The sequence below is a fragment of the Mytilus galloprovincialis genome, chromosome 2 (assembly GCF_965363235.1).
Source record: "Mytilus galloprovincialis chromosome 2, xbMytGall1.hap1.1, whole genome shotgun sequence".
Taxonomy (NCBI): domain Eukaryota; kingdom Metazoa; phylum Mollusca; class Bivalvia; order Mytilida; family Mytilidae; genus Mytilus; species Mytilus galloprovincialis.
The window spans coordinates 47,591,813-47,607,218 of NC_134839.1; the positions used below are offsets into that span (position 1 = coordinate 47,591,813).

Below are 15,406 nucleotides of genomic sequence, written 5' to 3' on the forward strand. Positions count from 1 at the left end.
CACTGTTTTCAATAAAACAATGATTTTTATTGATAGACATGAAGATATTCAATGTACATATACAAAAGACAATGTTACATAACTAGTAACTACTTTTAAGAGGTTAATACCCCGCAGGAGAAATACCTGACAATATAAACATCTCAATAAACTCAATAAGGCATGACTCCCGAAGACCTTTAACCAAATTTTATCACAATTTTTATGTATATTTATAATTACCTAAGATTTTAATTTATGAAGGAAACATTAAGAAATTTGCTTGAAATTGTTGATAACTTAAGTTAAGGGCAGTAAATAATATAAGGAGTCCTTTTACACTTTTTGACTGTTGAGATCTATATTAAATAATAAGTCATGAAGTTTCACCTTAGTTTATCCAGGACATATTTGGATATTTATATTTTTCTGCAGCTATCATTGTCAAATAATTAGGAAATGCTTGTTTTAATAAAATTTGTAATAATGAACTCTTTCTATAAAAATTTCAGCCAATTTTTAAAATATAAATATTCTGAAGAGAAGATTTTTGAAATGTTAGTTTACAATAACAAATTGTAAATGAAGACTAGATAATATTCATTTTCAGATAAGCTGACATTAGACAAGTGCACTAAAATTATTAACTTTCATTGCATGAATTCTTAATATATTGAGAAATAGCTGCACTATTTTTTGATGATTTGGTCACTCTCGGTCCTTTTCCTCAACTTTCTGACAAAATTTTCTGTAATCCCTCTTCTTCTCCTCTAGAAAGTGCTAATTTGAGAGCTGCATAATTCAAGTTGCTGGTTCCAATTTTCTTACACATTGTTTTTGATAAAATGTTTACATTCATAAGAATTTGAAGTGATGGCAAATTAGTTGCTGCAACATCCAAACTTTCATGGCAAAAGAGTGCATAAGCTAATGAAAAAAAATGCTGTTTTCCTACTTTCTTCCTTGATTTTATGTGTAGTGAATAGTTTATGTAAAATTCTTACATCGTCCATGGCATGAGCAGAATATTCTTGCTGTAGAAAATGTGAAACTAACGATTGTTGAGAATATGACGATAAACCAGGATGTTGTGAACGAAATAAAAGTTTGGTATCAAGAAAACCAGAAACAGAAGTATTAAACTTCTCGATTTTCCAAACTGCTTCTAAAGCATTAAATAGAACATGACAATCAAAAGATTTGATATTGTGTCCATACAGACAAATTCCACTTCCAAATTTGAGAAAAAATCAATAAATGCATCTAAAGCACTAGATATGTTAGTTGATTCAACAAATTTTCCATTGTGATGCATTCGTCCATTTCGTATAGTAATGCCAGTAACCTCTGATGCTGATGGAGAAATGGGTACTTTTGGTTCGACGTAACATTGCCACTGCTTATCAACACACACTGCAGCCATCTTTGTTATATGGGAGTTGCGACCTGTAATTAAACAAATGACATTTAACCACTGTCATTGTTGCCATTTTGTAAAAAATTGAAATGCACATGCATATGTATGTGCCTGTCCTAAATCAGGAGCCTGTTACTCAGTGGTTGTCGTTTGTTTGTGTGTTACATAAATTTGTTTTTCCTTCATTTTTTGTGCATAAAAAAGGACGCTGGTTTTCTCGTTTGTATTGTTTAACATTGTGAATTCTTGGCCTTTTATACCTGACTATGGGGTATGGGCTTTGTTAATTTTTGTAGGCCATCCTGTGACCTATACTTGTTTATTTCTGAGTCATTTTGGTCCCTTGTGGAGATTTGTCTCATTGGCAATCATACCACATCTTCTTTTTTATATGAAGTGTTCACAGAAAATGTGGATGTCAGCATCATTTCATTATATTATACACAGCATCCTTTAGTAGTTTTGCAAGATAGATCTCATTATGAAGCCAGCAATTATCATTAATATGTAAACAATTTTGGTGTAAAAATGAGTTATGTTTCTACTGAAAAGAATCAACACTTTCTGTAGTTCTGAAACAATTGTTATTCCCATAACAAGAAATATAGGTATTTGTCTGGAAGTATAAACCTATGTATGGAAATAAGTACAACTAATACCCTCAACACATACATGCAGGGGAAAAACACATATTGTATAAACATATAGCAAGAGATATCTATAAATATTTTTTTATTTTTGAACTCAAACAAGAATTTGTCCATAGTATAGGGATGCCCGTCGTACACTATCATTTTCTATAACATTTTCAACTTCTTCAAAAAACTGTCTGTATAAAAAATTATTAATTATTATTTATACACATAATTGAAAATGCACATACAAATTGTCCATATCAAATAGGCAGAAAGTTGATGTCAAAGCCACCTAAATAATATTGAACCCTGTTGCAAAGGAAGACAAATCATGCACGTTGAGCTATAATAATTTCCTCTATAAACTATTTTCCTAATTTATAGTAATTTCACGCATTTCATTGGCTGATATTGTCCTTAAAAATTCTGTACAATTTTTTATTGCATCAATTGAAATTATCTCCCATATACCATTGATCTATAAAGAAAAGTTGGTTTGATTTACGTACACAGTCCATATTTTTTTTTTCATTTTTAAAAATTTGAGATTAAAATCTAAATATATTTGGATGATATTGTTCTATAATTAAATCAATTTGAATATATAAATTCATAATATATCAAATCAGGATAAATTCTTTACACAGTGTGCAATTCACCTAATACGGAATATATAGAAAAATATGGAAAAAGGAATGGGGTGGAGATATTTATTTTTCGCACGGGGAAACGAACTCTAAAGGTGTTGCTATTTTGTTTAACAGCTCAACAGATTATATATTAAAGGAAAAAATTGCAGATGAAAACGGAAGGTATCTCATTCTAACTGTTGAAATTGATAACACAGATTTTGTTTTTGTAAATTATTATGCACCGACCAAAAATTTTGAAAATGACCAAATTGAATATATTGAAAAATTAAAAATTTTATTAAATGAAAAGTTAGAACAAAATCTCGTTTTGGGTGGAGATTTTAATACGATACTAAATCCAACTTTAGACAAAATGGGTGGTTCAAAATATAACACACCTGTCAAATATACGAGTAAATTAGAAGATTTTATAGAAGAGTTTGACTTATATGATATTTGGAGGACAAAAAATGTTGACTCTAGATTATATACTTGGCGTCAAAGAACCCCGCTTATACAATGTCGCTTAGATTTTTGGTTGATATCGAATTTTTTGTCAAGCAGTGTTACAAAAACATCCATTGTTCCGTCTATAAAATCTGATCATAGTCTTATCAAGTTGACACTGTCAGGCGAAAACTTTAGTGAGAGAGGTCCCGGTTTCTGGAAATTCAACTCGGGTTTATTGACAGACAAAGATTATGTGGATATAGTCAAAAATACTTTATCAGAATGTGATGATAAATATCAAAATTTAGAAAATAAAAATTTAAAATGGGATACCATTCAAAGTGAAATAAGGGGCGCAACCGTCAAATATTCCAAATATAAAAACATGAAATTGCGGGAAAGAGAGTCCAGTTTAAAAAAACGACAAGACGAAATTCAGAAAAATCTCTCTCGTACATATTTAGATAAAGATATAAATACACTTTTAATTGAATTAGATATTGTTAAAGAAGATTTAGAGCAAATAGTAAATAATCAAACAAGAGGGGCTATTATACGATCACATGCCGAGCACTGCGAAGGCAATGAAAGAAATTCAAAATATTTCTTATCATTAGAAAAACGTAATTATAAAAATAAATGTATTAACAAATTAGTTGTAAACGACATTGAATTATTGTCACAAGAAAAAATTCTAAACGAAGAGAGAAATTTCTACGAAAATCTGTACTCATCAAAAGAAGACCCTGATAAATATTCAGGTGATTCTAACTTTTTTGATTTAAATTTTATTCCTAAGCTAACAGATCTGGAAAAGGATATATGCGATGCAGATATTTCAGAATCTGAGTGCGTTAAAGTTTTAAAAACATTTAAAAATAATAAAAGCCCTGGTACAGATGGGCTTACCGCTGAGTTTTACAAATTTTTCTGGATTGATGTAAAAAAATATGTTTTGGAAAGCTATGAATATTCCTTCGAGACCGGAACCCTCTCAATAGACCAAAAACGGGGTATTTTGACTCTTATTCCAAAGAAAGATAAAGATAGAACACTCTTGTCGAACTGGCGACCTCTTTCTCTCTTAAATTTTGATTACAAATTATTAGCCAAAGTTATTGCGGAAAGAATGAAATTATTTCTTCCGAAACTTATAGATCCGGATCAGACAGGATATGTGGCTGGTAGATATATTGGTGAAAATCTACGACTAATTGCTGATATTATATTGTTTACTACTTTAAAAAATTATCCAGGGCTTATATTACTAGTCGATTTCGAAAAGGCGTTTGATACGCTAGAATGGAAATTTATTCAAAAAGCATTGGCTTGTTTTAATTTTGGTAGCAAGTTCCGGAAATGGGTCTTAACTTTATACTCAAATATATCTAGTCTTGTCGTTAATAATGGATTTAGTTCTAGTCCGTTCAAAATTGAGAGAGGTGTTCGACAAGGGTGTCCTTTGTCTCCTTTTTTATTTATTTTGGCCGTTGAACTGCTGGCAATAAATATTCGTAAGAACAACCATATATCAGGTATAAAAATTGGGGATACTGAAATAAAAATTTCACAGTTGGCTGATGATACCACTTGTTTTTTGAAAGATGTATTTTCTGCGCAAATTTTATTAGATTCCTTTAATGATTTTGAGAAGTGTTCAGGGTTAAAAGTCAATTTTTCGAAAACCGAAGCAACATGGATTGGAAGAAATAAATTTAACAAAGAAGGTTCCCTTCCTATTAAATGGACAGATGGTTTTAAAACCTTAGGTTTAAAATTTAACGCTTTTGATGAAATGGTTTGTTCTAACTTAGATACATGCATAGAAAAAATGGAATCAATTATTAAAATGTGGAGGATCAGAAACCTTTCCTTGATCGGTAAAATCGTAATTCTTAAATCACTTGCAATATCGAAGCTTATTTATGTCATTTCATCTACACATGTACCAAGATCTTATGTAATTAAAATACAAAGGGACATTAATAACTTTTTATGGAATGATAGTACTCCGAAAGTTAAATCGGAAGTTATTCAAAAGTCTCCTAGCGAGGGGGGACTGAAAGCACCAAATTTTGAAGTACAGTTGTTATCCTTTCGTATCATGTGGGTAAAACGATTTTTGTCAGAACATGACTCTAAATGGAAACATGTTTCCAAAGCATTCTTCTCCCTTTTTGATTTAGAGGACTTATTTATGAGCAGATGTGAATTTGAGTTTTTAAATTTAAAAGCACCTCTTTTTTATATAGAAGTGCTATCTGCTTGGAAACGTTTCAAGGGTATTTTCATCCCGTTAAATGCATTTCATGTTAGAAAAGAATTTATTTGGTTCAATCCGTTTATCAAGATTAACAGAACGAGTATTTTTTACAGATCTTGGTACACGAAAGGCATAAGGTTCATTAATGATATTGTAGATGATAAAGGCGAATTTTTGTCTCATGACGCTATTAACAAAAAATATAATTTGAATGTTACTTTTGTAGACATTCTTTCTATTAAACTTGCTATACCACGTGACTGAAAAGATTTGTTATTACAACAACACATGTCACCTAAGAGCAACTCTTTTGGATTCGTTTTTGAGCATGAGAATAAAAAAATGCCTATTAGCAAATTATATACTAAAGATGTATATTCACTTTTTATCGATCGGGTAAGTGTTTCTCCTATTTCACAACAAAGGTGGGAAGAAAGTTTTAATATAGAAATTAGTGACGAAAAGTGGAACAATATTTATTCACTAGCTTTTAAATGTACTATTGAAAGCAAACTACAAGCTTTTCAATATAAAGTGTTACACAGAATAGTCTCACATAATTATCTCCTTGAAAAATATAAACTTTCTTTAACTAATGAGTGTGCCAGTTGTAAAGAAATAGAAACTATAGAGCATAAATTTTTTGAATGTATAGAAATAAAACGATTTTGGAGAGAATTTTCTAATTGGTGGCATTTAGTTTTTGGAGTAAAATTTTTTTTAAATAAAGACAGTGTCATTTTTGGTATATTGAATTCTGATAACTTAGTGTTAAACTATTGTATTTTACAGGCAAAATATTACATTCATTATGTAAAGTACACACAATTAGACAGATTGTTTATATCTGTGCAAGCTTTTCTCAAATTTTTGAAAAGACGTCTGGAGATATTAGAATATTTATATCTTTCTAAAGACAAGCACGAGTCATTTGTTGACAGATGGGGGGAATTTATGGAAGTTATTAATTAAATTTTATTCTCGATATGATCATGTATATTTAATGTATTCCAAAGTATCTTTTACTTGTATCATATACCGATTATTCACATCATTTACTTGTATTTGTTTTTACTATGTCTTATTCGTAAATATCAATAGTATGACTATGCCATATGTCAATCACTTATATATTGTAAAAATGTATGTATGTATGTATGCACTGTAGCTTGAACACCAAAAAGATCAATAAAAAATAAAAAAAAAAGAATATATAGGACCAGTAAAATTCATTTCAGCTTTTGCCTCTTCTCACCCGATATGAAATTTATTGGTCCGAAAAATTCTCGTATTAGGACAATTACACATTGTGTTATTAATAATAATAATCATAACAAACTGTAATACCTAATTCAGTGGTTTCTAAATCGAAACAAACATATGCAACACCATCCGGAATCTCAACATCAGCTGGTAGTATTCTTGGTGCTGGAATTTCTGTGATATCATGGCTTTTGAGTGCCACACAGCTACTGTAGCTATCCCCTTCTCTGAGCTCAGAAGCTGCATAGGACTTGCTCCTGAAAAATAAATATAACATTATCAACCTAAAAAAGACTTTCACTGCCAAACATTTCATTGAAATAAACATTTATTTTATCTATTGTGCTGTTAAAGATATCTTGGGTACAGGGAAAAAAGTATTCAAGCTAGACATTCTAAGTGGAATAACTCCTCTAATTGTCAAAGTTTCTGAAAATAATAGAATTTTATCAAGCTAAATAAGAAAGATCTAGTCCGTCTTTATCTGTCTCTATTAACTCTAAAAGTATCAGAGCTATCATGCACCAATGGATAATTTATCCCACTGTTGTCTTTAGCCCCAGGAGCTAAATTTACTTGTTTGTACAAATAATTGACACAAAGAGGCAAATCTTGAAATAAAACTAGTACAATTTTGATAACAGGAATACTTTCCTTGTCTGAAACTTTCCATCCTCATCCAATCAAAATTGTAATAAGAACAGATTAGAAAAGATGTTGCCTTGAAAATTATACACATGTAATTTATAAGAAATGAGATTATTACTAATTATTAGTATAATTTGTTGTATATTATATACATGTATTTATTAATTGTGGTGCTCAACTGTGCACAAATAAATTTGATTCATTGTGTTTTCAATAAAGAAAAAGATTTATCAGACTTATCCATTGGTGTGCTATTTGAGTGAAGTACATATTGATCAATACATAATTTAATTTCTACCCCTTATATATTTTCTTATACATGTATGTGAAACTGTTAAAAGACGGGCAAACAGAGTAAAAATTATCATAATCGGCTTTGATGTTGTGCACTAATGTTTACATACTTTTAGATTTGAGTGCAAGTCTCTTTATCTTTGCTTTTCTAGTAGTGGCAATTGCTCTTCTCTTTCTACTTTGTAAGTCTTTAAGTTTTGCTAGGCGAATGGTATGTGCACCTGGAGACAATCCCATTCGTTTATAGACCTGAAATATAAATGAAGATGTTACAAGATGAAGATATGCAAATTAGTAAAGAAGTTTAAATTAGAATAAAAAATTCAAGACCTTAACTGAGTTCTTTTGAGTAACACTTAAATTATCAATAATCTGCATGATATTATAAAGTTTGTAAGTCTAATCCCTGTATAATTAAGTCCTAACAAGATAATCATTAAAAAATCTTTTTCATTTCGTTTCGGTATATATACATGATATATGTTCAACTTATTTGATTTCAAATTTCAAATATATTCCAATTAGCTCAATTACTCATTATTCTCACCAATGATACGTATGTGTAACCAATGTTCTTTTGTAATACACTTCCAGCAACCCTGTAGTTTAAAAGAGGGACGAAAGATACCAAAGGGACAGTCAAACTCATAAATCTAAAACAAACTGACAACGCCATGGCTAAAAATGAAAAAGACAAACAGAAAAACAATAGTACACATGACACAACATAGAAAACTAAAGAATAGTTTAAGAAACGTTTAAGCTGTCTGATCCACTGTAATGATGGGATTTAGGTGCTTTTGAACCGACTGTTTTGTTGAAGCTTTCATTTGCTTGTGTGCTCCCTAACGATGCTAACTTTTCTGCATGATTGATATAGGAATCAAAAATTTCTATCAAGGTTTCCTTCAACTTTTGATCTTGTATGGGTTTTCCATTAGGAAGAGATTTGTAGACCTCCTGTGGATTTGTTATGAAGCGGCACCATGATTTATTACACTGGCTGTGATCTCCGAAAGGGTGCTTTGATAGAGATTTCAAGGCTTTCTCCATTACAATGGTGTTACCATGATTTTGTGCAATGACATAGTTGAAACAATCATTTAAATATTTGATAATTGTAGATGTCAGGCTTTTGTTTGAATTTTGAAGTTTATAAAATGTTTTACTGAAGTTCTTTTTTACGTGGTTTTTGTCTAATATTTTCTTAATGTTGGCATCTACTTGGCGCCCATGTCTTGCTATGGTGGTTAAATGTCAGGCTTTTGTTTGAATTTTGAAGTTTATAAAATGTTTTACTGAAGTTCTTTTTTACGTGGTTTTTGTCTGATATTTTCTTAATGTTGGCATCTACTTGGCGCCCATGTCTTGCTATGGTGGTTAAATGTCAGGCTTTTGTTTGAATTTTGAAGTTTATAAAATGTTTTACTTAAGTTCTTTTTTACGTGGTTTTTGTCTGATATTTTCTTAATGTTGGCATCTACTTGGCGCCCAAGTCTTGCTATGGTGGTTAAATCGTCGTTTACAAACCCTTTGCATTGCACTCTGAGACCATTTCAACTATCATATCTTGCTCCATGGCTTTTGCTGATCCCTCCCAGTTTTTTCTGCAGTCATGATCTTCAGCAGGTTCATTTCTGAACAAACTCTACATGATCTTGATCGTACTTTGTAGTTGGTTATCTTTCCAGTGTATTTTCCTATCATTGTACAGTGTCCTAAAAAAATAAAATGATTATTTATTTCACTCTCTAAGACTGTTTAAAATATATGCCATAATTTTTTTTTGCAATAACCTATTAATAACAATGGGTTGCAAAAAGTGTGACATCAAAGCAAAACATGATCAGTCAGGAATCTGTAGTTTAGTAGTTGTCTTTGGTTTACATATGTCATATTTGTTATTTCGTACATTATTTTGTTAAGAATAAGACTGTCAGTTTTCTCAATTGAATTGTTTCATATTTTGTCATGTCTGGGATTTTTTTTTAGCAGATTATAAATTATTGGTCTTTATTATTGTTGAAGGCTGTATGGTTGCCTATAATTGCTTATAACAACTTCATTTGAAATTTAAAGATATTTAGACAATACTAGAACACACCCGTGATATCGCAGGTCCGTGACTGAATTAAAGTATATAACTATGCGTAAGCCTTATTTTAGTATTGGTATTGTCATCTGATAAAGTCGTGCCGATTATAAGATACACAGTTTTCTCTGCTTTCAAATCTTTCTGTTTGAACCTGTCGACCTGGAACTTTTCAATTATTGGTAATATTCAGGTCCTGGAATTGAGTATTTTTTAATCAACAGCATTATCCAATAAAGTTCAAATCTTTGATTCGCTGTTTTACGTCATGCCCGCTAACAAATTGAAAACTGTACCTATATAAAGTTGAATTCTTTGATATGTCGTTTTTACCTGATGCCGGCTGATAAATTGGACCTCGTAATTTTAGTATTATAGATACGTAAAGTGTCTTGAATATGAAATTTATTTGTATGAGGCTTAGAAACGGGGGAAATGCGAGATTATACCGAGCATTATCCCTGTTTCGTGCCGAATACAAATAAATCTTATATTTCAAGACACTATACGTATATTGTTTTTATACTGAAATCGATAAAAAATTAAAAAATAAAAAATATGTAACAAATAATGTAAAAAAAAGTGTTTGGAATTTCCATTTTGGGGTATTTCCCTATGAGCGTAGTATAGGTATTAAGACATTGACAATTTAAGGAATTAGAAAGGGAAAATGAACTTAATTAATAATATTTAATAAACATGGTATATAAATTACCAATTTCAAGACATAATAAGTTTAAATTCATAAAAGTTTGACCATTGTTACTACACGTTGTCATGGTTGTGACGTGACGTTGTTGATGAAATACAGTAGTTCCGGTAAGTAGGCGGGGCTTGCAGGTTAGCTGAGGTCATTGACGTATAAAGCTAACGTTAATACGTATAGCTTTATCTGTATAGCAAAATAGCTGATTGCAGTATAAAATATACAATATAGTTATCTCATTGCCAATCACACAACATCTCTTTTTCTATATGATTAATATTAATGCAGAAAGTCCATGTAGACAAACAAAAATTTAAAGTGCATTTTCACCTCTGAATTTAAATTTTCCACTTGGGCAATCATTATATTCTTGACTGGGTACAAACATTAAAATAATAAAAAAATGTTTGAGTTAAATCAGGCTTTAAAAGAGGGACTAAAAATACCAAAGGGACAGTCAAACTCATAAATCTAAAACAAACTGACAACGCCATGGCTAAAAATGAAAAAGACAAACAGAAAAACAATAGTACACCTGACACAACATAGAAAACTAAAGAATAAACAACACGAACCCCATCAAAAACTAGGGGTGATCTCAAGTGCTCCGGAAGGGTAAGCAGATCCTGCTCCACATGTGGCTTAAAATGTGACCTGACCTTCAATTCACATATGCATGAAAATTGTTTTTAATTTCCAGTGGCAGACCAAGAACTTTTTGTTAGGAGGGGTGGCACTGACTCAGACCGCTTCAGTTATGCTTCAGTGATTCCCTATATTACCAACCAAATATTTCACACAAAGGAGAAGGGGGGGGGGGGGTGTGGTTGTAAATTCAAAAAATTATTGCAATGTCTTCATTTTGGAGAATTATGCAACTGAGCGAGTATGTATCACAATAATAAGAGCTTGCATTTTGATATATCTGTAAGTAGAATATAAATATTACATTTTTGTCCATCCTTAAAAAAGGCAAAAATAAATGGACTCAATAATTTCTGAATAACAGTACAAAACAGTACATGAATGATATTAACAGAACTTTGTAATCAAAGTGAAACCAATTTAAATACATGCAAGTTTTTAAAATGAAATCAAATGTTTACCTACCATGTTGGGATATCTACATTCTTGAGGAAAAGTGGATAAAGTCATACTCAAAACATTATTTTTTTAATCCTTCTTTATCTTTCTTTAAAGGTTCATACCTGACAAGTTGTCATATGCTTTTCCACTTCCCCTTTTCTGCCAACCAGCATCAACTGAAACAGCTAACTGGTCATCACCTGTTTGTCTAAAAATTGTAAACAGAAAAAATTATGTATGATTCTTAAATAAGATATTGTCATGAATGTGTAAACTAAAGTTAGGAATCTGTGCTACCTACCGTTAGCGTAAAATTTTCCAGTTTATTATACGAATTTAAATTTTATTCATTTTCAAAGCTTTTATGCACTATTTTCTTTTCTGTTATATATATGCATCAAATAGAACTACTTATAAGTTTTTTGTTTTCAATTTCAATGTCCTGTCAATCTCAGGATTCCTGCATTCATGTGTATTGTGCATGAATAGATCACATGAAAGTAGTTTTGGAAACATGGTTTATCAAAGTGTAAACCAAATGAAAAATTCATATTGACCAATCCTATTCATGTGTTTATTGATATGCAAATCATATAAGAATAATAATAATATAGTAAATATATAAAGAGATTAATATATGGTCTTTTCCATATGGGCCCTGGTATTATCAAGAGACTCCTATAATTGCTGGAGACATATTGCAAATAGGACTCAATTGTTTTTTTCCAGTCGTTACACATATATATGCAAAAAGCACCGTATCAAGATAAAAAAGTTCTTTAAACTAGAGGCTCTCAAGAGCCTGTATCGCTCACCTGACTCTACTTGGTTTTTTGAAATCATATAAAAAAAGAAAAAATTTGGCTACAAAGTAACAACACTTGACCACCACCTCATTAGGAAAGGAACATGTATGCTATGTTTGATTTCATTCAATTCAGTGGTTCTCTAAAAGAAGTCATTTGTATGCATTTCCCTTAGGGTCCTATGTTAAACTAAGTCCCACGCTGGCAGCCACCTTTGATAATGGATCTGCTACCAAGTAACAACACATGGTCAGCACCTCATAAGGAACATTCATGCTATGTTTGGTTTCATTCCATTCAGTGGTTCTCTACAAGAAGTCATTTGTATGCATTTCCCATAGGGTCCTATGTTACACTAAGTCCACCGCTGGGGACCATCTTGGATGATGGGTCGGCTACAAAGTAACAACACTTGTTCAGCACCTCATGAGGAACATTCATGCCATGATTTGTTTCATTCCATTCAATGGTTCTCTAGAAGAAGTTCAAAAATGTAAAATGTTAACGACGACCGCCAAGTGATGAGAAAAGCTCACTTGGCCCTCTGGGCCAGGTGAGCTAAAAAGCAGAGAACAAAATCATCTTTAAAAATGTATATATATTTACTCTGATGTTAATCTCTGTTCTTCAATCATCCATTCTTTAGTAGAATTCTGTGCCATTGCCTCAAGTGCATCACCAGTCTCCCTTTGTCTTCTATCCAGCATAGCATGCCTATCGGCATTATTTTGTTTATGCTCAGAACTGAAGCTGTCAACAATGTCAAGGTCAAAATCATGAGGATGATAATGTGTAAACAGTATTAGGGATATATAAGTATTGGGTCTAACTCCTCATTGATAATTAATGCAGACAGTCATAACACACTGGACTGCAACTTCATTCTGTAATATTCACACCTTTTCGGGATTATTAAAAATATGCAATAGGATAAAAAGAAAAACTATTAACTTGTGTGCAATATAGAAATATGAAAATGTGATAGGATAGCCAATGAGACAGCTATCTTATACAGACAAAGTAATGTAGATTTAAGCCAATAAGCAAACCTGATATGTTTTAAAGTAAGCTGTAAAAGGCCAAACATGACGAAATGTAAATCAATATGTTTAAAACAAAAAAACAACCAGTCACATTGGGAGTGCTTATTATATCTGGGATAGTACTAAACAGCACAGCATGAGAAAAGAAACACTTTTTTAAGCATAAACATACAATACTCAGTATAAAAATGATGGAAATTAGAATAAAGGGCTGCGCTTTAGCGCATGATACGCCCGTTGCTCTTTTAACTTGTCTTTTATGCTTTAAATGAATTTATATGATTAACTAGAAATAAATATACAAATCAAAAGGGATGTTACATTAATATATTCACCAAAGTTTCATAAAATCCCCCTTTTTTAAGTATAAAAATTCATTACTTAAGAAAACGTAAAATCTAAAATTCATAAAAATGGAAAGGGAGCTTATGTCAATAGATGTAAACAATTTATCAAAGTTGCATAAAATTTTGTGAAAGTGTTAGTTATTGTCCCAAAATTGGAAAATCCCCCCTTTTTTAAGCATAAAAATTCATAACACTGAAATGTAAAATCTGAAATTTATAAAAATTGAAAGGGAGCTTACATCAATAGATATAAACAATTCACCAAAGTTTCATGGATATTGGTGAAAGCCTTTTTGAGTTATTGTCCGAAGTGTTGAAAATCCCCCTTTTTTTTATGAATAAAGCCCCATAAATCCAAAACTTAAAATCTGAAATATATAAAAATTGAAAGGGAGCTTACATCAATAGATATAAACAATTCACCAAAATTTCACGGACATTGGTGAAAGCCTTTTTGAGTTATTGTCCGAAGTGTTGAAAATCCCCCTTTTTTTTTTAGGAATAAAGCCCCATAATTCCAAAACTTAAAATCTGAAATATATAAAAATTGAAAGGGAGCTTTCATCAATAGATATAAACAATTCACCAAAGTTTCATGGATATTGGTGAAAGCCTTTTTGAGTTATTGTCCTAAGTGTTGAAAATCCCCCCTTTTTTTATGAATAAAGCCCCATAAATCCAAAACTTAAAATCTGAAATTTATAAAAATTGAAAGGGAGCTTACATCAATAGATATAAACAATTCACCAAAGTTTCATGGACATTGGTGAAAGCCTTTTTGAGTTATTGTTCGAAGTGTTGAAAATCCCCCCTTTTTTGTGAATAAAGCCCCATAAATCCAAAACTTAAAATCTGAAATAAAAAAAAAAATGAAAGGGAGCTTACGTCAATAGTTATAAACAATTCACTTAAGTTTCATGGAAATTGGTGAAAGTGTTTTTGAGTTCTTGTCCGAAGTGTGGACGACGGACGGACAGACGGACAACGGTATACCATAATACGTCCCGTCTAAAAGACGACGGGCGTATACAAATTGCAACTATGATAGCTCTTAACCAGTACATTGTTTAGTGGTAGCCATTCCTAATCAGATAATTCACCCACAATCAACATGGCCATTAATGGAAATTGTAATGGCAAAAGAAAACCAGAGGTTGGTTCATAGTTTGTAATTGCTTTACAGATTAAGATAAAAAAAAAAAAAAAAAAGCCAGTTGAGCTATTAAAAGATAAATAGTGCCTTAAGGGGAGAACTGATAACAAAAATTTCCAAGGTGACCCTATTATTTCTTTTGATATTCTCAAAGCATATTTTGAAAGCTATCTTCTCGTATTTTTTTTCTCACAATTCTATCATTGTATTTTATTTTACAATTCTATCATTTATTTTATCTTCAAACCCCCATTACATGTCTTTTTCTCACTGTATAATCCATACAAAATGTGTCATTTTGTGACAACCTGTATAACTCGAGTAAATGCACAGTTACCTTTTCATTATATTTTTGATGTTTCAATATATAATATACTACGTTTTGGCAAAGTATAAACAAATTCTATCATTTTTAATTTAGACAGGCATACCACCTTAGTTTATATATTTCTTAAAGAAAATAATATTGTTAAAAATAAATTGCTCATTTCAGAAATGAAGAGAATATGATAGTTGAGCCACCAAGCAACCAATGTAGTGTACATATTGATGTTTTTTCCTGATGAAGATAGTGTGCCTCTGGTAAATTGCA

At 31.1% G+C, this 15,406-nt stretch overlaps 1 protein-coding gene and 1 pseudogene across 1 annotated transcript; both read right to left on the bottom strand.

The window, feature by feature from the left end:
• Nucleotides 1-341: 341 nt before the first annotated feature.
• LOC143062044 (uncharacterized) lies at nt 342-8,770 on the bottom strand (annotated as a pseudogene).
• Nucleotides 8,771-8,971: 201 nt separating this feature from the next.
• On the bottom strand, nt 8,972-12,988 carry LOC143063719 (uncharacterized). The gene is made up of 3 exons (XM_076236043.1): nt 12,878-12,988; nt 11,588-11,673; nt 8,972-9,299 (listed from the first exon to the last, which is right to left on the bottom strand). The coding sequence occupies exons 1-3, from the start codon at nt 12,976-12,978 to the stop codon at nt 9,145-9,147; spliced, it is 342 nt and encodes a 113-aa protein (XP_076092158.1). The 5' UTR covers nt 12,979-12,988; the 3' UTR covers nt 8,972-9,144.
• Nucleotides 12,989-15,406: the final 2,418 nt, after the last annotated feature.

Excerpts from the sequence above, each read along its gene's own strand:
- LOC143063719 (XM_076236043.1), bottom strand. The coding sequence starts at position 12,978 with ATGCTGGATAGAAGACAAAGGGAGACTGGTGATGCACTTGAGGCAATG. Across the intron at positions 11,674-12,877 it reads GAACAGAGATTAACATCAGA|ACAAACAGGTGATGACCAGT; the intron begins GTAAATATATAT and ends TACAATTTTTAG. Across the intron at positions 9,300-11,587 it reads AGCATATGACAACTTGTCAG|GACACTGTACAATGATAGGA; the intron begins GTATGAACCTTT and ends TTATTTTTTTAG.